The sequence below is a fragment of the Lepisosteus oculatus genome, chromosome 20 (genome assembly GCF_040954835.1).
Source record: "Lepisosteus oculatus isolate fLepOcu1 chromosome 20, fLepOcu1.hap2, whole genome shotgun sequence".
NCBI lineage: Eukaryota > Metazoa > Chordata > Actinopteri > Semionotiformes > Lepisosteidae > Lepisosteus > Lepisosteus oculatus.
In genome coordinates, this window is record NC_090715.1 from 12,880,178 (window position 1) to 12,901,976 (window position 21,799).

The 21,799-nt window shown below is 41.7% G+C and overlaps 1 protein-coding gene and 1 long non-coding RNA gene across 6 annotated transcripts in view; one reads left to right on the top strand and one right to left on the bottom strand.

Annotated features, from left to right (window-relative positions):
- Positions 1-1,835: 1,835 nt before the first annotated feature.
- LOC107079978 (uncharacterized) lies at positions 1,836-15,838 on the bottom strand. The gene is made up of 3 exons (XR_001480867.2): positions 15,737-15,838; positions 6,130-6,247; positions 1,836-4,364 (listed from the first exon to the last, which is right to left on the bottom strand). It is a non-coding gene; the product is annotated as an uncharacterized lncRNA (long non-coding RNA).
- A 2,371-nt stretch (positions 15,839-18,209) lies between these two features.
- The window catches only part of plcg2 (phospholipase C, gamma 2), a 96,328-nt gene continuing 92,738 nt past the window's right edge, over positions 18,210-21,799 (top strand). The window contains exons 1-4 of one of the 5 annotated variants that reach the window (XM_015368099.2): positions 18,210-18,454; positions 19,426-19,582; positions 20,189-20,422; positions 21,589-21,733. In XM_015368099.2, coding sequence (XP_015223585.2) covers positions 19,430-19,582; positions 20,189-20,422; positions 21,589-21,733 — 532 coding nt within the window. In that variant the 5' untranslated portion in view covers positions 18,210-18,454; positions 19,426-19,429. Of the gene's footprint in view, positions 18,455-18,478; positions 18,904-19,425; positions 19,590-19,689; positions 20,099-20,188; positions 20,423-21,588; positions 21,734-21,799 lie in introns of those variants that run through there. The other 4 variants (XM_015368100.2, XM_015368101.2, XM_015368103.2 and 1 more) reach the window with 4 other exon arrangements.

Here is a 21,799-nt window from a genome sequence, read left to right on the forward strand (position 1 = left end):
AAAGACATATCCACAATGCTTTCTTAATACTTAAGAATGTTTTTATTAACTCAATTAAATATTTATAAAACATGAATAATTTATTATTTACTTTGAGGCTGATTTGCTTGTGGACTCTGTGTTAAAAATGCACGTCAGTCACTCAGAAAGTCAGTCAGTGTTTCTGTGGAAATGGGGGAACACTATGATATTTCAATTCAGATATATAACTTTGTAGAGCTTAATAAGCAACCAAGGAGACAAGAAAAGAGGGGCGTTCTCACTGCCTTGTCAATAGTTCAAAACAGCATGACCAATAAACTAAGCAAATCCCACCAATCTGTGCAAATAAAATAACGAGTATAGAGATACAAACCTGTTCCTTCATGCATTACTGTCAAGAAAGACGAATTCACTTTCTTAATATCTTGGAGCATCAATAAGATTCTAACCTGACGGATACTATATTCTTGCTGAGTGTAAGAACTCTCTCTGCGACTTGTCTTGTTTCTCTCCCAGCAATTTCACTCTTCTCTGATTGCTTGGTTATTAGTGTAGCACTGTTGCCACGACAATGAGGAGGGAGAACCAGATGTGCTGGTATCACTCTATTCATCCAGGAAAGATGCTGTACAGCATACAGGACATAATATCACCGCAAATGTCTGGAGGCACAGGGAGAGAAAGAAATCCTCTGAAGCATGAGGCTCTTAAACTCAGAACTCAGATTCTTCTCAGGAGGTGACAATGCTTGGCACTAGACTGATGTTTGATTGTTTCTGAAGATCAGAATAGTTCCAATCAACACATTGCTGGCTGACCAGCTGTTTGGACAGTGATAAGCCCATGAACCTTTGGGTTTTGGTGTCAGACCTCAAATGATACAAAATGATTTTGTTTTTCTGTCCACTGAACTGGTGCCACTTGGGAAGGCATTGTAATTCACTGTAGCGTTTGAAAGCTTTTTTCTTTGGCTGTTTTGATTTAAAAAAAAAACACAGATTTGGTAGCAGATATTTTACTTGAAAATATTGTATGTACTGTAGTAGGGCTTATCTTCCAGTCCTGATACTACACATGTTCCAAACAAACAGAACAGAACAGAGGAGACACAAACATACCATACCTGTATCAGTTAATGTGACCGTCTACAGAGGCCCCTACAGAGGTTGAAAGTTGTACGACAGGCACAGATGTGGGGTAGTCTACCAGGACATAACTTTTATTGAAGCTCTTTTAAATTTGACAAGGCCTTGTCAATAAAACAGCCATATTGATTTTGACTATGAAATACACCCCTGAATATGTACCACATTTCCCTTGAGGGCATCACACAGTCGTACATACGATAGCTTTTCATTTCAAGTTTTTTTTTTGCATCACATTTATAACAGCACAAGAAGCTATTGCAAGAGTTTAGCACTACCACCACACTACAGGAGAACAAAACACTACACAAAAGCAACAAACTCACGACATGGAAAAGAATAAGGAGTTGTACTGCTTCTTTTAGATGATGTTATTTTTGTACCAGGTCTGTACAAGCTCCACGGCACATTTCATCTTTTACACTTGTAACAAGACAGACAACATTATGTCACTTGTATCGGAGACATCAGAGGAGTACATTAACATAAATAACCTTTATGACCTATAATAAATTACTACTATTATTATTCCTTATACTTATATAGTGCTTTTTCAGACACCACTCAAAGCTCTTTACAGGTAATGGGGACTCCCCTATCCCACTACACTACCATCCCCACCTGGATGTGCACCAGTATGCTCACCAAACATCTGCTATCAGTGGGAATAGAGCACAGTGATGAAGCCAACTCATTAATGGGGATTGGTAAAGATCAGGGGGAAATGTGACCAGGACATCAGAGTTAACATCTCTATACCCCCCGTTCAAGATATAGTAGGCTTGTCAATGTACATTTTTTTTGTCTGAGAATCCCAGGATTAACAGCCTGAACTACCTTTCCAGCCATGTTGTGGAAGCTGATATCCTGACTTCTATCAAGAAGCTGATAGTTGAGATCCTTGGTCAAATTAGATGGTGTCCTCTCATCTGCAAATACTCTAATATTGTTAATATTCCCGCCAACCTGTATATTATTAATCATAGTTTTCTCTATTTCCTTTTTATGGCATCGTCATATTCCACAGGGATATTAACAATGCTCATGTTAATGCACAATACCTGCAAACCATAAAATTATAGACTGGGCACAGAGAACAAAGGGATGAAGAGGCAGCCTCTGGGGAAAAAAAGTACTCAGGCAGTTTAAACCAGTAATTTTCCACTGTAATCTCAGTGCATACAGAACAACACTAGACTGATTTTGCATACAGCATATGCTTTTATATATTTCATAGGCTGTTATCACTTTGTTGAATTTACCTGATCATTTTCTACTCTCTGCAAGAAAACTGTCAAGGGTTAAAGGGAACTTTACCCTGTCTGAGTTAGCTGTTTTGCACCAGTTGCTTTAAACCGGTTGCTTGTTTGTCTTTCACAAAGTGGTTCATGAATAGCGCGCTGAAATGCAGTTTGGCAGAACACATTTTGGCTTTTATTCAGAATTTTAAAATCAGACCTCTCAACAGCGATCTACACACACAATTCAACACGTCTCGTCTTGTGCTGCTCGCTACCTTTAGCATGTCACATTACAGCGGAAACAAAGCAACAAAAAAAAACAACTGCAAAAAAAAAAATAACACCAGAAATGCCTCAATGCCTCATTGGATTTTGCTAACCCTGCCAAAAAATGTAAGCATTGTGTCTTAGAACTGAAAGCTGCTTTACATATATTCCAAAGGTTAAATTTTGTGGAAACTGCAAGGTGGTTTAATTAAACTTTGACTAGGTTTTCATGAGGAATGCAGTGCAGTAGTCTTATCTAGATATCGAAATCTTTTGAATGTGATGCCCCATACTAGGCAATTCAGTGAAATGATTACATACAGCATTAACACATTAATCACTCCAACAGCTGTGATTAATTAACAACATTCAAGCAACGGGAAGGAAAGATTTTTCACTTCAGGTTACTCTGTGCTTGAAATAGACCTCCTCCTCTCCAGCCTCCACCAAGGCAACAGCTAATGCATACAAGGTGCCACTCTAATTAGTAAATGATGTTTAACACTGTACACTGAACCTTTATACCGATAAGCTGTTTATGCTCAGAAAAACATTTTTAATTACATCTTAAACTGATAATTTCCCTATCTCAAATACCAAAGGAATCATCTCATTTGGCCAGTAAGGATCAGAATATTATTCATTATTTGCTGTGTATTGTAACCTAGTCTCAGAAAGCCAATTCATTTGATAGAAAATTATATATTTCAAAAATAGCCCAGAAGCTCCCAGTATTTTTTACACAACTGTGTTGAATCAAGGCCTGCGGAAACTCCTTAAAATGAGAGACTCCAGCTTGCTTTTCTATCCAGTTTCAAATCAGTACTGTCTGCGGTACGTCTGCGAGGAAGCCTTCAATAGCAGCCCATTTGTATTTAATCGCTAGCGAATTACTGTTATTGTCAAAGAACTGCTAATGACTAGTGTTGCTTCAGTGGGCTAATGGAGTAATTATCAGCTATGTGCACAGGGTGTGTCTCTTCGTCTGCACTGTCATGGTGTACATACTCCCAGCATGGTGAAACTCCAGCATCTTTGATTTACTGGTTGGCTGTGGTTGTAAGTGTCATGAGTTTTATGATATTCACTTTGAAGAAACCAGTAATGGCTTACTGGGTGGCACACTGGTTAGCATTGCTGCCTTGTAGTTCTGGGGCCCTCAGCTCAATTCCTGAGGTGCTATCTGTGTGGAGCTTGTTCGTTCTCTCTGTGTTTGTGTGAGTTTCCTGGGTTTTATGGTTTCCTCCCACAGTCCAAAGACATGCTGGTGGGTCAATTGGCCTTTAGGAAAAGTGTGTGCTCCTCCAGCTGCTTTGTGTCTTAAATGGAGGTGTGGAGCTTGCTGTGTGGCCCAGGAGGAAGGGTAGGTTATAGAAGCATGTTCACCCTTTATCACTCTCCCCCTGTGAAGCACGTTGGCTGTTGTTGTGAGCCGAGACACGGAAGAAACAAAAGAGGTAATTCCAAATCAATGGGTGTCAAATGCCAAATGCAACATCTTGTTAAAAGGCTTGGAAACACGATTTGAAAAACTTCAGAAAAGGTTTGTGGATGATGGATTTAGAGCACGCTCCTGTTCGGAGCTCCTGCCCTGTTCTGTTAGGAGATCTACAGCGCAGCTTCCACAGCGCTCTGCTGCCTGAACAGATGGAAGAAAGAAATGGATTTCCTCTGCTCACTCCAGATCGGCCTCACCTCTCACCCCCAGGACACCAACAAACAGCTGAAGCTGTAGGGCAGAAGCAGGCAGCTTTCATATTACTCTTCTCTAGATGTCAGCATCTGTTTAATGTTATCTGAGTGGGGGACTGGACAAAGGGCTAGAATAGCTGAAGAACAGAGGTGCTTTGTGAGAAATATCTGAAAGGTTCTTGTTGAAATGTGGATATCTGTGGATCATTCGGCATCGAACCTTTAAGGATTCCTGGGCATCTTCATTTAGAATAGATACTGGAGCTGATTACACGCTACCGGATACACACAATACTTTTGTATAAAAAACAGATTCCCGTTTCAGTCCGGAATGATCATTTTCTTACCTTCCTCTTGTGTTCGAGGGTCATTGTTTTACTAGTGGCCCTAAAGAACTTCCTAGGTTGTCGTTGTAAACCAGTAAGCTCTGAAAACCAGTATCAAGCACCTTTGTGGGATCTTTTGTATAGGAAACTTACAGTGAAAGTGAGAGCTCCTTATTAACTCATCCAAAACTTAAATATTAAAGTTTAAAACTGCTTACTTTCCACACAAAGAACTGTCGGAACACTTTTGCATGCATTTGGTGAGAAAATATTGTTTACTCACAAATGCACTTTCTTTTTCTGTGGTGTCTGTTTGCTCTTCAGTCTAACTAAATAAAGCCAAGCCCTTTCACACACTGGAAAGAGAACATTACACCTTTGTAAATTAATCTAGATAGGTTTATAATCTATTTAAGAATTTGCCTTGGTTTTCTCCACTTTAAATTCCTCACTGCAATTTCAGTAGATTGGTATTTTCCTGGAATGACCTTTGTACCAATATCAATGATGTGAGGGGTGCTGTACATTGCTGGAGAGGATTGGGACTGTTTGAAGATGTTCAGGCTCTCAGAAGAGCCCAGCTTTTGGGTTCTTGTTGAGTCTCATGTGCCCTCTGGAACAGTGGGAAACCTGAACCCCACCCACACGCCGAAGAATTTAGTTCTCATGATCTCATTCATTACATCTGACTGCAGATCCTTCCAGCCATCTTCCAGCTCACAGCAGGAATGTGTTTATATAAACACTATCAACCCATTGTTCTTCTAAGGGAATGTGATTATTAAGTAAAGGCAATCATTGTCTAACTGCTGGCATATACTGTACCAGCACTGACACACAGATTTACATAATCAGGAACTTTTACAAAACCATGCATTTTTATAGATAACCTTATGGAATGTAAAATAGCATTGTTTTTCTCATTTTGGTAGTGTTTTTTTAAATACCATTGCAATTTACAATTTTCTTAAGCTGTTCATGTCCTCTGCTCTTTTGTTTAATGTTGTTTTTTCTGTTAAAGGTGTTTGCTATGCCAAAAAAAATGCTCCACCTAGAAAGGTCTCTTGGAAAGCCTGCTAAGAACATGTTGTGGGTGAATATTATGTAATTAAGCCTAAACCAAACAAGCAGTTTGCATACATTGTACACAATGGCTAAAAACAAAAAGTGAGCCTATTGCTTGGGAAGATCTGTTTTTGTCTTACAGCAAAGTAGAAGAGAGCTTAAAGCCGACGTCACACACCACGACTTGACACCACTTCTATTCGTGGTCACTAAAAGCATTCTATTCGTGGTCACCAAAACCTATTGCTTTCAAATTGTATTCATTGTAAAATACGAGAACATAATGTTTAGAAGGCAGTAAAGGCAACTGAAAGTATCTTGCATGTCTGGCTGCTGGTAGCTTTGAGCCATGAAATATCCCACAAAGCCATTTTTTGAAGAATTATTAGGTGATTTGTCGCAGAAACCCACCACTCTTCTTGTAGAATGTGTCATATTTCCACAGTGCTTTCATTTCATTGCTGGACTTCAGGCCTGTCAGGATTTGAATCACATTCTCTTCTGTCTTGGACTGAAAAGATTCACTTCCCTAAAACGATATAAGATATGTCTTTCTCAGTATGAACACGCTCCTGAATGTTTCTATGTACAGTTTTCAATTTATTTCTTCCCTGAGTTTTGCTTTTTTAAAGTTGAAGTCTCTACAAGCTTGTATTAATAATATTAAAAAAAAGGCATGAGTTAATTTTCTTGCTTCGTAATATCCCCTTCATTCACTATGGATAATAAGAGAATATCATTTCAATATAAACAATGTTCTGCTGTTGAAATTGTGACTTGTTGACTTACAGTATAAAGGTGGCCACAATGCACTTGAAGATCTGGGATGTGATTAGTTGTGCAACACTATGGAACAACAGCAAAACAGCAGAACAGTCACTTCTGCTTTGAATCTCTCACACTGGGTGTGAAGCAATTTAACAACATTGCAAAAGCTTCTTTTCGGCAACAAACTCTGTGTTCTCTTCACTGTAATCCACCCCTTGGTTATCGTCCAGGAAACTATGTATTTTCTGATGTGTGCTGCCCAATAACTCCTAATATTTGCACAAAGGGAGAGAATTCGGAGGTCCCTGCGCAGACAGTGGAAGGATCCGAAACGGGATAATCCTGGACAGCTACAGAGGATTTAAGGAGCTTTGGATAATCTTTTAGCTGAGGCACCTGCCATGGCCCTGAGAACAGTAGCAAGCAGGCTGCCGCATTCCAAGGGCCACAAACTCGACTATTTCTCTGAGCTCTAAAGAAAGAAAAGTAGTGGGCTGACATATTCGCCAATATTAATGTCCACCCTGAATGCATATTCATAAAGCAATGAGTTTCCATAAGACAAATTGGCTAGCTAGTCAATATAATTAGTGTGTAGTGTGACTAACTATCCAGTATAAGTAGTTAGCCAAGTCCAAAAAAAAAACACTGCTGCCTCAGAGAAGGAGCAAAATAAGTGCAAACTTAAAAAGGGAAACCAAATGAAAAAGTGCAAATGTATATGTATATAGTGTATGTATTTGACAGGAGTATTACCACCTTGCAGTCTGACCTTGTCACATCTCAGAGGTTAAGCAAACCTGGGCCTGGTCGATACTGGGATGGGATACTTCAAAGGAAAAACAGGTTGCAAGGTCACTGGTCACATGCAGCCGGAATGCAAGAGGAGGGAGTGCAACTAAGACTGAGATCAGGAAGCGCTTCAACACCAAAGCCTGGGGGAGTGTGGAACAGGCAGCCTTGTGTTGTTGTGGAAGCAGATTCCCTGGGATGCTCCCAGAAAGGAGTAGGTCATTGGTATCAATAAGCTGCTAGCAACCAAATAAGAAGGATGCTCATAACTGGAGTGTTGTGTTGTGAATTGCCACCTGCCTTTTGGCTAACTGTTTTTGACAGTAACTCCACAATATTTCTCTGTTCACTTCGGGCAGTGGTGATATTTCACTTCAAAGGCGTGACGGCACTGCCTGTAGCCTGTGCTGTCAGCCTCAGACAGAGTCATGGCTCCAGTGTTCCGCAGAGTACCGCTTAATAAGTGATGGCGTACAAAATGAGCGAGCCCTTACTTCAACGTTTTAATCATGGATCAACGGCTTTTTATATTTCTCTTTTAATTTGTTTTTCTTTTAATACATAATGAACAGGGCAAAATGCAGAGCCAGCCTGCTAAAGGACATCACTTTAATCAGATCCATTCAGGCATTAACTCTGTTGATGAAACATGAATAATAATTACGTTAATAAAAGGGGATAAAAACAGATCCCCTCTAATAAAATTGCTTTTCTGTTACCTTCACCAAATTACCTGTCAAGGCAACTAAATTAGACCACAATCAAATTGCATGTCTTCTATCCAGAGGAGAAGTTAGAGTAATCAGAGCAAAGAAGCTGCAATGTGTTTTGTGACACACTGTCTACAGAATATTTCCCAACCTTAACCAGAAGACCTGAAAAGTGTGTGTGAATGAGATGTAGCTGCAGGCCTCTCAAGTGACTGCTGCAGTTCTGGTCTTTCCTACATTATTCTATACATAAAACTTCAACTGCTTCACAATTCTGCAGCAAAATTAAAGTTCTCAGCCGAGTGAGATCAACCGAGCAGGGCACCTGTGCGTGATGAAGCGTCTTCACAGGCTTTTTTGCGAAGTTTTGCAGTTTGAATTTTTGCATGGACTGACTCCTTTAAGTGCAAGAAAGGTGTAGGTTTCTAGAGCCAATGCAAATCATTCGGCTCTCCAAGTGTCTGTTACTGAACCCAGGAGACTTGGAATGTCCTTCAGAGATGCATCAACTCAGTCTTTTCTCTCAGCTTTTCATAGCTGATTTTTGCAGATGATCATATACATAGTGTAGATATTGCTTTTTCAAAGCTTAATAACTGTGTTACAAATACAGAGCTTGAATGGAGCATTTCATATGTAATGCTAATTGATTATGGTTGAGATGTCCTGCACATGAGGCTTGAGTGATATAGTAGAGGACATGCACACAGGCCTCATTACTGAGAAGTATCTCTGAGTATTATCTGTTACCCTGCTTTTAAAGTCAACAAACACGCAATTCAATCTGCAGTTTAAAAATGGTACAACATGGTAGAGATGTGTGTGTGTTTGGGGTGGGGGCATTCTGATAGTCCTTAAGACCCTATTGAAAGGAATTGCTTAAAAAAGACAGCTAAACTCAAGAACCCCAAATTTATACTACATGTTACTCCAGGATGGAAAGGACCCACCCTAAGATGGGAATCTCACCCTAAACAGAATGGGAGTGATTAACAGAGAAGCATTGACGTAATGTGTGATCAGACACTGGGGTCCGATCATGCTGGTATGAAGTCACTGCCCCTGGGGAGAGTTTGTGGGCTAATGGATATGCAGAGACAGGGAGCCATCTGCTACTCAGCACAGCCTGAGTCACAGTCTGATGAACCTGAGAACGCAGCTCCTGAGGAGCCGAACAATACCTTTCAAAACTGCAAAGCCACCATACTTCATATGATCTCAGATCCTGTCTCTGCTGTGTAACGATGAACAGGCACAGTGCCCATCAGACTATTGGTTCAGGCTCTTTGAGGTAAGGTGGTTACAAAGCTGGAATGAAAAGGCAAGAAAGCACTTGGCCTCATACTGCTTGTAATGATCAGATGACTGAAGGGATGAAACAGACCAGACAGCGAGACAGCTGTGCTTCTCTCTTTTCTGGTAAGGTTCAGTAAAATCGGTCCAACACTTTCTCTGTTATAGACACAAGTAATTCGATTTTCTTAGATTCGAGATCAGGCTGGTTTCTTTTCTCTGGGTAGTGCAATAATGACTTTTTGTAAAAGAGCGCCTTAAGGTGACAGAAAACATTCAGAAATTTTACATGGTGGACGTATGGTTGTTCCTGGTCCCAATGCATGCAAAAAAAAGTACTTTAAGATTTGACTTTAGATTGCAAAATAAAAATCTATGGCTTTCTTATAGCTCTGTCTCTCATAAAATAACATTAGGAAGCTTTGACACAGTGAAGGTCATTTGTAAAAATAACCCCAGAACATTTTAAAAGTCACAACTAAAAACGAGGTTATCAAACAAAATGTTGTGCCCGTTTAAAACTGAGAACAGGAGGCCCTTCTTTACCCAAATGAGTGTGGCAGCCTGGACGTTGTCTGGACATCCCAGTCATGTTGTTAAGGCCGACAACCTGGCGTCATGGATGTCGGGAAGACAAGCCGTGGAACGACAAGGAGAGCAGATGAGACCCTATCCGTAGCGGCAAAAGGGACAACATGGAGGTTAGCCCAGGCCCAGGGGGTCGGACGATGTGGGTATAGAAACCTACAGTATGCCCTCGGGCCATGGACGTGGGGTGACCTGGTGCTGATGGAACTGTTAAAAGCCAGGGCCCACTTGACAGTAAGAGATACGAAAGCAAGAGGTGATAATGGTCACAATGAGGAACACTCCTGTTGAAAATACTCCCGTGGAATTTGACAGATAACATGTCTGGAGTTTCTTGTTGGAACCCATGTGTTTCCATGGATATTGAACTATCTGCCCCGTTAATCCATCTGTGGAATAATAGCAAAAATACTTTTGATTCTTTCAATGAATTCAATACAAAAGGGAAAGCCTTGGTGTGTACAAACGTATCACACAAAACAAAAGGTCAAGTGACGTCTTTTGACTTCAGAACAAACAAATGCATGATCCCTCCTAGAGAACGTTTCCACCGTGAATCATGGTGTAATATGTAATATGATGACGGGCGGAGCGGAGGCTCTGTGGCTAAGGATCTGCGCCTGTGGCTGGAAGGTTGCCGGTTCAAATCCTGCAGCTGGCAGAGGAATCCTACTCCGTTGGGCTCCTGAGCAAGGCCCTAAACCCCAACTGCTCCAGGGGCGCTGTACTATGGCAGACCCTGCGCTCTGACCCCAGGCTCTCTCCCTGTCTGTGTGTCTCATGGAGAGCAAGCTGGGGTATGCGAAAAGATAATTCCTAATGCAAGAAATTGTAAAGGGTTAATGAAGTAATGTTATATATATATATTATATATTACCTGTGCAGGTTTACTGGGTCATGATGAAATCAAAGTAGAAGGATGGAAATCATAATGACTTTGTTCTCCAGAAAGAGGTAAATGCATAGGAAAAGCATGGTACATTAGTAAATCATCATGCAAATTGACTGAGCTAAAGTTCCCCAAAGGAATAACACTGACAACTCAGGGAAAAGAGCACATGATCATTAGCACAGAATACTGAGCTGAGTTGTATTGTACAGTGTGCTCGTTAGCTTCAGACTGTAGGTGTTAGTCCTCTGCATACTGTAATTAGGCAATCTCTGGACAAACATCTGTGAGATAAAAATATCACAGTAATAAACAGTTTACCCCTGACAGCAGCAGGATGTGGGCTGGCATAAAGAGGGGTGGGGTCAGGGGTAGGGAGCTGAGGGTTGAAAGGCAGACCTTTGCTTAATCGTTAAACAATGACATAATTAGAGCATGGATGAGTAGGCTGAGAACAGAACAAAGACATCCAATGAGAACCTGCTCTGCTTTGTTCCCTATTTGCTTTACACACTTATTCTGAAAACTCTGCCCATTGTTTAAATGGAATCTCTGGCTGCTTGGCGCAAATAGATCCATCCTGCCGCATTAAAATGAGTGCAGCCAGACAGCTCAGATCTTTTCAGCTCTCCTGCACCACTTGCCTGACTCATACTGTATAGATCTCCCTTCTGCAAGACAGTGTGCGTGAGGCCCTGCATTGCTCAGGAGTCCAGGTGACCAATTACTGGTGTGTTTGTGGATGCTTTGTTTTGTGGATTGTGTTAGTCAGAATTATGCTATAATGTCTAGGCTGTTTATTTTTAAGGCAACATAACTCTGTTGTGTCAAGCAAGACAAATAAAGTAGTTACAGTACTATAGAAAAAAATAGGACCTACAAACAATGTTCCAATCCTTAGTCATCCATTAATGCAGAAGGCAGTTGTCTCCCATTTTATACTGTAGAATAGAGAAAATGTTCTACAGAATACAATCTTGATTTTGACCCCCTATAGTCTGAGGGATAATGAAGCCCAAACTATTTGACATGGTGGACGTATAGTTGTTGCTGGTTCCAATGCATGCAAAAAAAAGTATTTTAAGATTTGACATTGGATTGTAAAATAAAAATCTACAGCGTTCTTATAGCTCTGCCTCTCATAAAATAACATTAGGAAGCTCTGACACAGTGAAGGTCATTTGTAAAAATAACCCCAGAACATTTTAAAAGTCACAACTAAAAACGAGGTTATCAAACACATTTAGTCTGAAGGCTATGGGTCCTTTATGTTCTCATTCCAAAGTCATGCTGAACTATTCACAGACCTTCAGTAGCATCAAAAGATTTGCCAAACACAGGAGCCTTGAAAGCACAGACTGTACTCATAACAATAAAACATATTTTGGAGAGCTGCTCATTTCTAGATTGGTTTGGAAGATAATACTTCAAGATCAATTCTGAATGAAGGTCACCAGCTATTTGTGCAGCATGGCAAGACCCAGATGATATTTTCAGCAACACGTGTCCTTGCTCAGACTCTCTGCAGTCAAAGGAGCTGGCTGGAATTCAAAACGAATGGAAGAGCCAATTCCAAGGTGTGAATTTGTGCTTGAACATGACAAGCCCACTGTATGAGTTTGGGGAGGGGAAGGAATCAGTAAAATTTCCTGAAGAATGCAGCTACTGTTGTCTTATTGGCCTCAAGCCCAGTTGTTATCTCAATGGACTCTGAGCGTCATGATGAACAAACATTGACGCTACATCTCTCTTTTCACAGGGACGTTAAATAGCTTTGCATCTGCCACCTCTGTCTCTTTCCTTCTACAAGTGCAGTGAAAGTTACAACTTTATCATCTCTGCTGCATAAAAAGGTTCTGTGATAATCCCCCTCTACAAAACAAAATTGATTACTAATTGCTTCTCTGTTTCCTTAGTTGTTTCAAGATCCTAGTTCATTTGGTTGCATTTAATTATTTAGAAACATGAAAATGACTCACTCTGCGGCAATATCCTGTTATGTTGTCTAAGCTTTGACCAGCCCCTGCAGTACGTGAATTCCTTTCCTTAGTGTGCATGCAAAAACAAAAGTAATGACCGGGTAGACTGAGTAGGTGCTTCTCTTTTTTTGCAATAGGTGTATGTCTATATACAGTACACCAGGTGCTCATGAAATCTGTTGGGCTATTGGAACACTAGTGCAGTGAAAACTATGCCTAACACAGAAATCTGGTATGAATATTTAATCCCTTGCATTTAGATAGAGTTTTAATCCCAAAGGCTCCAAAAACTTTTAACATATACTATAGAAGGGGACCTGTTTCTTTCCCCATGGCAGTGTAGACCCACCTGGGAGACGCACAACAGCCATTCAGCAGCATAGCAGATCGGTAATATTCAAACTGAACCAAGGGGATCAGGTTCCAGAGGACAGAGACAGAGGGTACTGAAGCTGACACATGCACCAGAAGATGCACAGTGCAATTTTATGGGCATAATATTGCCACAACACCTGCAGGTGTAGCGCCTCCTATGTCAGTGCACTGGCATTGCGTCTTTGGTAGAGTTTCCGCACAGTCCCATTTGTATGAATACCAGATTTCTTTGTTTTGCAATACAATGTTAAATTTTGAAGCCCTAGGGTGCACATGAACACACACCTGTAGAATTATGGGCACCCCTATATACCTTATGGTATCTAAAATGAATGCCATTCACTATCTTACTAAGTTTACCAGTTGTTCTTTCTTAAACTTTGCATTTTTTTAAAGGATAGTAAAGGTATTATTTTATATATAATGTATGAATTCTACACACTGGTGGAATACTTGTATATGCTGGACTACTAGTGATTGATTGTACGTGAATGTTGATGTGACTTCTACAGCTTTCACAAGTGGCGGGAGTCTGACTGCCGTGTTCCATGATTATGAAGCAGATCTCACTGGTGTCTTTGTGTAAAAGGTAGCCCCAGTGCCGAGAGTCAGCTGTACTGTTCAGACAGACAGGGGAAGTGTAAGCACACAGTGCCCTGGGTTGTGCTGTGTTAATTAAACCTTCCTGTCTGGACAGAGCTCTGCTGCAGCTTCGACTGAATCAGCATTAGTGAGGAGTGCCTCTTCACCCCATCTGCCTCCCAAAGCCAGGATCGGTCAGCTGAAAAGCAAACATCCGTTTGGATTTCATTTTTTAAAATAATTAAAATGGTCTAATGTTAGACCACAGTTCTGCTGGTCCCATCTTAGAAATAAATGTCAGTGCTCTTTGATTTGTTATTAAGTTATGTTTCTCTCGATATTTGCAGAAATCTGCACCAGAAGAAAGTGCTTGGAGGCAATAAATTGTAAAAGGCACAGAGTAAAAGGAAAGAGTGATTAGGCAAGTTAACAGAGGGGCCACAGTTAAAGGCAGCATCCTTTTGTGGTACAGAGAAAAAAAGATGTCGGACAGTTTGTCTGCTGTGTGACCTGGATTCTGTCTGACATGCTAAGTATATTTTTTTAATCTAGAGAAAAAAAAAGGTAACAACAAAAAAAGATGACAAGCAGAACTCAGTTTGCCTTGAAGGCAAATACTTGCAGTTAGCTCTGTGATGAAACTCTGTTTGTTTGTTTTTTTGCTGCCACAAAATGTGGTGCAAAACCCAATCCTGCCAAGTAAGTGGTTCTGTGGTTTGGTTGCCTGAGCAATCTGCAGGTTTCAGGACAGAGCCTTTGAAGTTTTGCGTGCCAGTCAGTCATCTCTGTGCCCTTACAAGGGTCAGATCGGCGCAGTGCAGCCTCTGTGCTGAAACAGGAAGCAGACCAGAGCAGCCTTTACTGACAATCAGCACGGTTTTGGTGTCTTTCTCTGGAAGGAAGCCGAGACATTTATTTTGAGCGTTTGAAAACGGTCTGCACCATTTTGATAGAACAAACACTGGCATACCAAGTTGTTTCAAAGGAAACACAAGCTCCCAGCAGATAATGTTAAAATGCTCTGAAAATGAATGCTAACTAATAAGGGTTTCACAGTAATTCAGGATCACAATCTGAACTTGTGCAAGTTAGGCTCTGATGAGAGCACACTTGCTACAGTAGGTCACAAAGAGCCAGAGCTGGGGTGTAAATGAGAGCACAAGGTTCTGGAAGGAAGCTGGGAAGTCCAGTGTTTCCAGTGGTAAAGGAGGGGATTGTGGGATTATCAATCAATGAAGAAGAGAAGTTACACAGTCAAGCAGTTGCCTCTAGTCAAGTACAAGATTCAGTTGAATAAAAGATTTAATCTAATTAAAACTTAAGGATTTTTCATCATCATCATACCTTTTGTATGGCTGCATGAGGTAGGTATGATGTCAGGAAACCAATTTAGAACAGACCCTAACATCTGGGCCTATTACTTCCTACTGTCCTATGCACAGATGTCTGAATAACACACACAGCTAGATGCTTTTGCAACAAGGTGATTGTGTTAAGCAGTCTTGAAGTGGGCCTACAGTACAGGAAAATCAACATCCTGTGTAAGCCTTTTACTACCATGGAGACTGTGTATTTGGCTCTATCCTCACAGGTTCTCTTCACTTTTGGGCACAAAAAAAAACAGCCCATCTTCCATGGCGGTTTAAATATTTTACACTCGGAGACGAGCTTTGGTGTGAAGATAATGCTATTATGTTACTGTTGTTCGTAATAGCTATTGACACAGCAGGTTCCCAATCTCGTCCCGGAGGCCCACAAGTTTGCCGCTGGCTCCAGCCCCTAGGTGGACTTAGTCAGGCGACCAGCCGGGGAGCGGCCCCGGTGGAGCGCAGATTGCGCGAGGCATTTAGCCGCCCGGCTGAACTCACAGGTCGTGCTATTACGTCATTTCTCATACCGTCGGATGTACCTCTGCAGATGTGTAGGGTTTTAAATAGCTCTTTTTTTTCACTTCATGAAAAAGAACGGCACACGCACAGAGCCACAGACTCTCACAGACGTAACACACTTCCTATCCAGCCCATTCGACGTGATTTTCTTACCATATAGGGCTCGAATTTGAAAAGGAAGCAACACGAAGGTAGATGGTTGGAGGAGAAATATATCCACGACTGTGAAAACCACATGTCTCAGCCTGCTCTGCGACGGAGACAGAGAGACTGACGCGTACAGAGCGTGTCAAAACGCCTTTTATGGCTGGTTTGACTTTTGCCCCCTTTGAAAAAAAAATGCAGAACTAAAACCTTTATTGCTACAGAATCGGTAGCTTTCAAGTGAACTTGTCTTGCGCGGAATGCACAGATCGGGGAATGAGCAGAAGCCGCAGTTACAGTAGCTCAATTAAAATGAACACCTCTGGAAAACCTTTTTTCACAGAACTTTGAGCACACAGTAGGAAGCTGGTGTTGCAAAATGCATCATTTGACTTTTTGGGCATTCAATTTTAAAATGAGGAGGGACGTTTCTGCTATATTCATATTTTTTATGCTAAGGATGACTTGAAACTGCGCTTCGTTTTAACATTTGCATTTGGCCTTGTATTTCAAAACTTCAGCTAACTGCAAAGCTGAGCTACAGCTACAGGGTGCTGGGCGTCCTTCACAACACCGAATATATTTTCTCAACTGGGTTATGAAAGCTTTAAAAATGATGAAATCATATTTGGATTTCAATATCCTGTTGTGTGAGGTAGGGATTTAAAATCCCCCTCATATAATTTTGCCTTGGGGGTTTTAGAAATTCAAGGGTAGGGTGTGTCCCGGCAAAAGAATCATGATTTCATTATGGTCTCATAACAAAAACTACGTATTATACCCTCTACCACAACGATATGATGGAATTTCCAAAATAGGAATGAGCAGAATAATAGGTTCGAAGATTTGTGTAACAGTATTAACGCCTCTGAGCCAGACCTGCTACACTTATCGGTTTTTCACATTTTCACAGCAACAGAAACTCATCTCTTGCATTCTTTGAAAATTCAGTCAATTCAGAATGGGTGAGGAAGACAGACGACGTAAATTGGCAGAACATAAAATATTTTTGAGCATCACCAGGAAAGCCCAGCTCTGTAAACTACCCATATCACCCAACTTAGTCAATCCTGGTTTCAGTCGGAGGACAGTGAGGTATGCTAAATCAGTATGCTACTGTAACCATTCATACTAGATCCCACAGTTTACAAAAGAGATTAACGACCAGAATTTCTCCAGAATAAGAGTTATGCGCTCGTTACCAAAGTTACCAAAGGCTACTGTAGGTTTGCACAAACCGGAAAGCTACAGGTACACCGTACGGACAAGTGTAGAGAAATGAAAGCTTGTGAAAAAGGGCTCTCAAATATGAGAAAACATCTGCCTAATCTGGAAGCAAGGAGCACGTAGCAAGGTAGATTACTCTCTGTGAGCTAGATAGGTACACGCTTTAGCAGTCCAATATATGAGAGGTATACGGCTTGTACAGCCTTTACCGTTGCGCTATCTTCTCTTTTGAAAGCATGGTGTTTTAATTAGCCACCAGAGGAGAAGTTCCTCTTTATTACGGACTGCTTGCCAAAAGCATCAGCAGTGCCATTTTGATGTTGTGATCATCTGTTTTGAAGGACTGTAGAATTGAAATTGAAGTGGGGTAGCTGATAAATGAAAATTGTTTGATGCAATCGTGACTGGGCTTTGAAATTTGCATTTGTGAGTGTGCATGACAGACAAAAACAATGTTATCTGATATTGAAAAAAGTTGAAGCAAGACGTCTGCGCACAACAGGTTAGGTGGATACACACCCACTACACTGAGAGAAAATCTTTATGTCCTTAAAAGGATTTAATCTTCTAGCAGATCCCTTGCTATGTAAGTAACAGTAATAAGTAAACTTGCGCCCCCTTGTGCCAGCGTAATCCTAAAAACGTAATATTCTCTGTATTCACTTTATGTGAAAATATGCTTGAACTTAAGTGCGTAACTAGTGTTTTTTTCCAAAAGAAGAGAAAGTTTTAAGGCACTCTTGAGAGTACTTTAAAATATTTGAAAGCAGGGACATATCTCCGAATTTAATTTGATAGCTGGTAAATCCACTGTATCCTTATTTAAAAAAAACATCAAAGGCGGCAATAAGAGATGACCAATTAATTTTATGAGGGTGCTTACATTAGCCTTACAGCAATATTATTCTGCATGATAAGATGTTACAAATGGAATTGTGTTATTTGTTTTAGCCCGAAGCAATCTACATACAGGGCGGTGTTCCCTGTCACCATAGTGAGATATTAGTTTGGAAGATGCCGGACCTGGTCCCGGGGGGTCCGTGTGTCTGCTTTCTAAATCTCTTTAAAGCACTAGCAGCTGAAATTACTAACTTAACCCGATTAAACCTATTACTAGCTCGCTTAATGTTGTTCATAACCCGTAAAATAAGCACGTTACACTCTCCTTGGATCCCATTGGATACTTCTTTATTTCTGTCCCGCCCAATGTGTATTTTACGAGTATGCTATTGGACAACTTTTCTGTCATTATGGGCACTGTAAGAGGAAGTTCCGGGTCATGTGACTTAACCTGTTTCCTTGGGTTTGGACGTGATGAAAATAACAATTAGTTTAGCCCAAAGAGGTGTTTTCTTATAGTACGGTTCAGTTTTAAATGGGTGCTTGCTGGAGTCTGAGTACTGAAGGTGCTCGTGTTGTCCGAAAATGAGTAAACACAAGTGTGGTTTTGCTCTGTTGTTTATACGTTGAATGCAGTTAACTGGACTTCGTTTGCTCAGGGTAATGATGTATCTTACTGTTGAGTTTAGAATATTTTGCAAATATATTAATTTTAAGGCTTTTCTTTTCTAAGAATCTAATCTGAGAGAATCTAAGAGAAACGTTGTTCTTAACGTTTCAGACCAGTGTAGCTGAGGTATTGAAGCCTCATTCACAAAGTAAAAACAAACTGCTATTAGACATGATATCATAGCTCTATATGTTTAAATCTTTACATATGAAATGTTATTAAAATTAACGAGACCCAATAAAACGCAAGTTTTATCGGACAGCAATTTTGATAAGAAGTGCAGTTTAAATCTCTTTTGATTTACTCTTTTTAAACTCTGGAGGTCTTCCTTTTCCTGGAAGAGTAAAAATCGCCCGGATTATGGCTAATGGCAGTCCCAAGAAAAAGCAACAGGATCAAAGCATCAGTCGATACATACAGGAGGAAAGGGAAAGTGAAGGTTGCAGAATACTTCTCCTGACAGAACTAAAACGAGCCCCAATCCCATGTCTTGCTATAATCGCTATGTGTGATTGCGATTTGACCTGCATTGGAGAATGTAGTACTGTCTTTTTTTATCAGTAAACTCGGCTGGAGGTCCCAGCTTCAGAATTATGTGCTGTTTACGACGGATCACACTGCCGTCTATTGTCAGTGACGGACAGTTCCTAATTGTCAGCTAAAACAAAAACATGTTGTGGCCCCCTTCACTCGTAAAAGTCGCTAAAAATGAGTGTTGTTGTCTATATGTTAGTTTCTTGCTTTTATAAAGCGTTTTTCCTTCCAAAGTGATCCACCTGTGGGACTGCAGGGGGCGGGGGGGGACCCACTTCGTCCGCCCGCGAGGGCAGCCGGCTCCTGGGCGACGGGCGGCAGCCTTGTGCGCCAGCAGCCCGGCCGCACCCAAGTCGTTAAGACCAGACGAGGAGCGGGCTGGTGAGCGGTGCTTTGCGAGTGTTAACGTCTGCGTGTTGTCTTCAAGGAGAATGGGGAATTCCGAGAGCGTCTCCATCCAGCGGCTGTCCCGATTTCGCCCCGAGGAGCGGCCGGTGATCGAGGGGGCGTTTGACAAGCTGTTGGGCTCATGGGTGGCAGCCGCCGGGAAAGGGAGGCCTCTGCTGACCCTGGAAATTGTAAAGGCAAGGAGTAAGCCATTTGTTGTTGTTTTTTGTGTTAGCCCACCCGATTTGGAATCGCCAGTTGCGTGTTTATGACGTCTCGTCTGCAAACCCTGTGACCACACAAGGGGGAGAGAGAGGAAGTGTAGTCAGACTCCTCGCTCCCGTCTGCCTGCGATCCACTCGTTTCTCCGGATGTCCCAGGCAGCACAGCCCCAAAGGGAGAGCTCTGTGCTGATTGGAGGAGAAGCCTTTCCTTCACCGGCACCATCTCATGCCTGCAAGCTTCTGGAAGGCCACAGGGGGCGCTGTGACTCTGAGAGCCACAATCACCCTGGTCGATCAGTAGTCGGCTAGTGACATGATCCTGGCTAGATCCCATGGTCACACAGCTCCGCCAGTGGGCGAAGTCCCTTACTGGATGAGCTACTCAAGAGGCCCCAGAATAAGCCATTTATGATGGTTCTGATTCAAGGGTCTTCAGTCACCAGTCATGAGAAGTGCGCTAGACCCGAGATGGAGTTTAATAAGCAGGAGGTATTGCTGCACATTACTTAGTGACGGCTTAACACCTGTTTGCATTTGGAGAAACTGGTAGTGTCTATGTGTTCTCTTCTTTATCTTCAGGGCTGTCTGCAGGGCCTGGCTACAGACAACATGGCTGTTCGTGTCTACGATGGCATGCGTAACGTGGACCCCACGAGGAAGGCAGCGCCTCCTAGTGGTGCTGTCAGCAAAGAGCAGTTGGTGATCTTCCTCTCAGATATCTTACGAGGCACAGCTGAGGAGAAAGGTCCCGTCGTCCTGTCCATGATCTCTGGAGCTGGGAGAGGCACTGTGAAGGGTGGACAAGTCGGAGAGGTAGTAGGACTCTTAAATTCCTCATTTCCCTGAATCAGACTAGTTCCTGGAAATTGACCAGGGTGATAGACAATTTCCAAGTGTTAGAAGTGCTAGCGAGAGGATGCTGTAGTGGGAGGTGGCCACATGGTAAGTGTACTTGTAACTCACCATAAGCAGTGGATACACCTTGTTAATTATTTTCAGTTTTGATTTTTATTACTTGGATAACATAAGTTCCACCACATGCATATTTGTATTTAAGGTATAATGATATGATTTTTTGGGGTGGCACAGTGGTGCAATGGTTGGCATTACTGTCTCCCAGAGCTGGGGCCCTGGATTCTGTTCTGGACCTGGGGTGCTGTCTGTGTGGAATTGGTATGTTTTCTCCGTGTTTGCATGGTTTTCCTCTAGGTCCTCTAGGTTTCCTCCTACTGTCCAAAGATATACTGGTAGGTGAATTGGCTTCTGGGATAAGTAGGCCTAGCTGTGGGTGTGTGGGTGTTTGTGTGTGCCCTGTGATAGACTGGTGTCTCATCCAGGCTGTATCCTGACTTGTTCCCATTCCTTTTCGGGATAGGCTCCAGGTCCACCATTAAACTTTAAACTGGTAGAAAGGTGTTTCGTGTTGCATGTAGTCTATTAATTTGCTTTGCAGTTATTCTTAACAGTTTCAGGTGCAAAAATGTCCACACACTGTATCATTAAAATGTTAAGCCTTGTAGAAATCATTCTGTTGGAGTTGGAAGTACATTAATGCTGTCTTGGATCTGAAAGCTGGCTGCTGTCCAGGTTTTCTGTCTGTGAAGGCTTAACTTTCTGAATTGACTTGGGCTGTAATACATAAGAATGAAGTCTGTGGCTGCGTTCTTCCCTGCAGTACTGCAAGTTCAGAGCGTTTCTGAACTTCCCTGGTGTCTGTTTGATGATTCAGGGCTACCACAGATCAGGATCCACACATTCAGCAGAAGAGCCTTTCATGTGCAGTACCATGTCTGTGGAACTCATTGCCCAGATCCACTTGGACTCTGCGAACATCATCATTTTCAAGATCTTTTCACTAAAGCTTTTAAGGTGTAATTTAGTGTCTTTGTTAATTTGTTGTTCTGTGTAGTTTGTTAACAAATATTTTTATTCTAGTTTATATTTTTATATTTTATTATTATAATTGTTATTGCTTCTAGTTTGCAGAAGATCTGGTCTTATCGGTGGTGCAGATAATGAAGACCAGGAAGCTGCTGCAGGGCTGGCAGCTGGAGAGGACCAGCGACAGCGCTGAAGGGGCTAAACGTCTGGCCACCCAGATGATGTCTGAGCTGAGACCGGCAGGTACAGTGGAAACAAGAATGGGCTGAGTGTGCTTCTCTTGGTCACTTACAGTGTCTGCTTAGATTC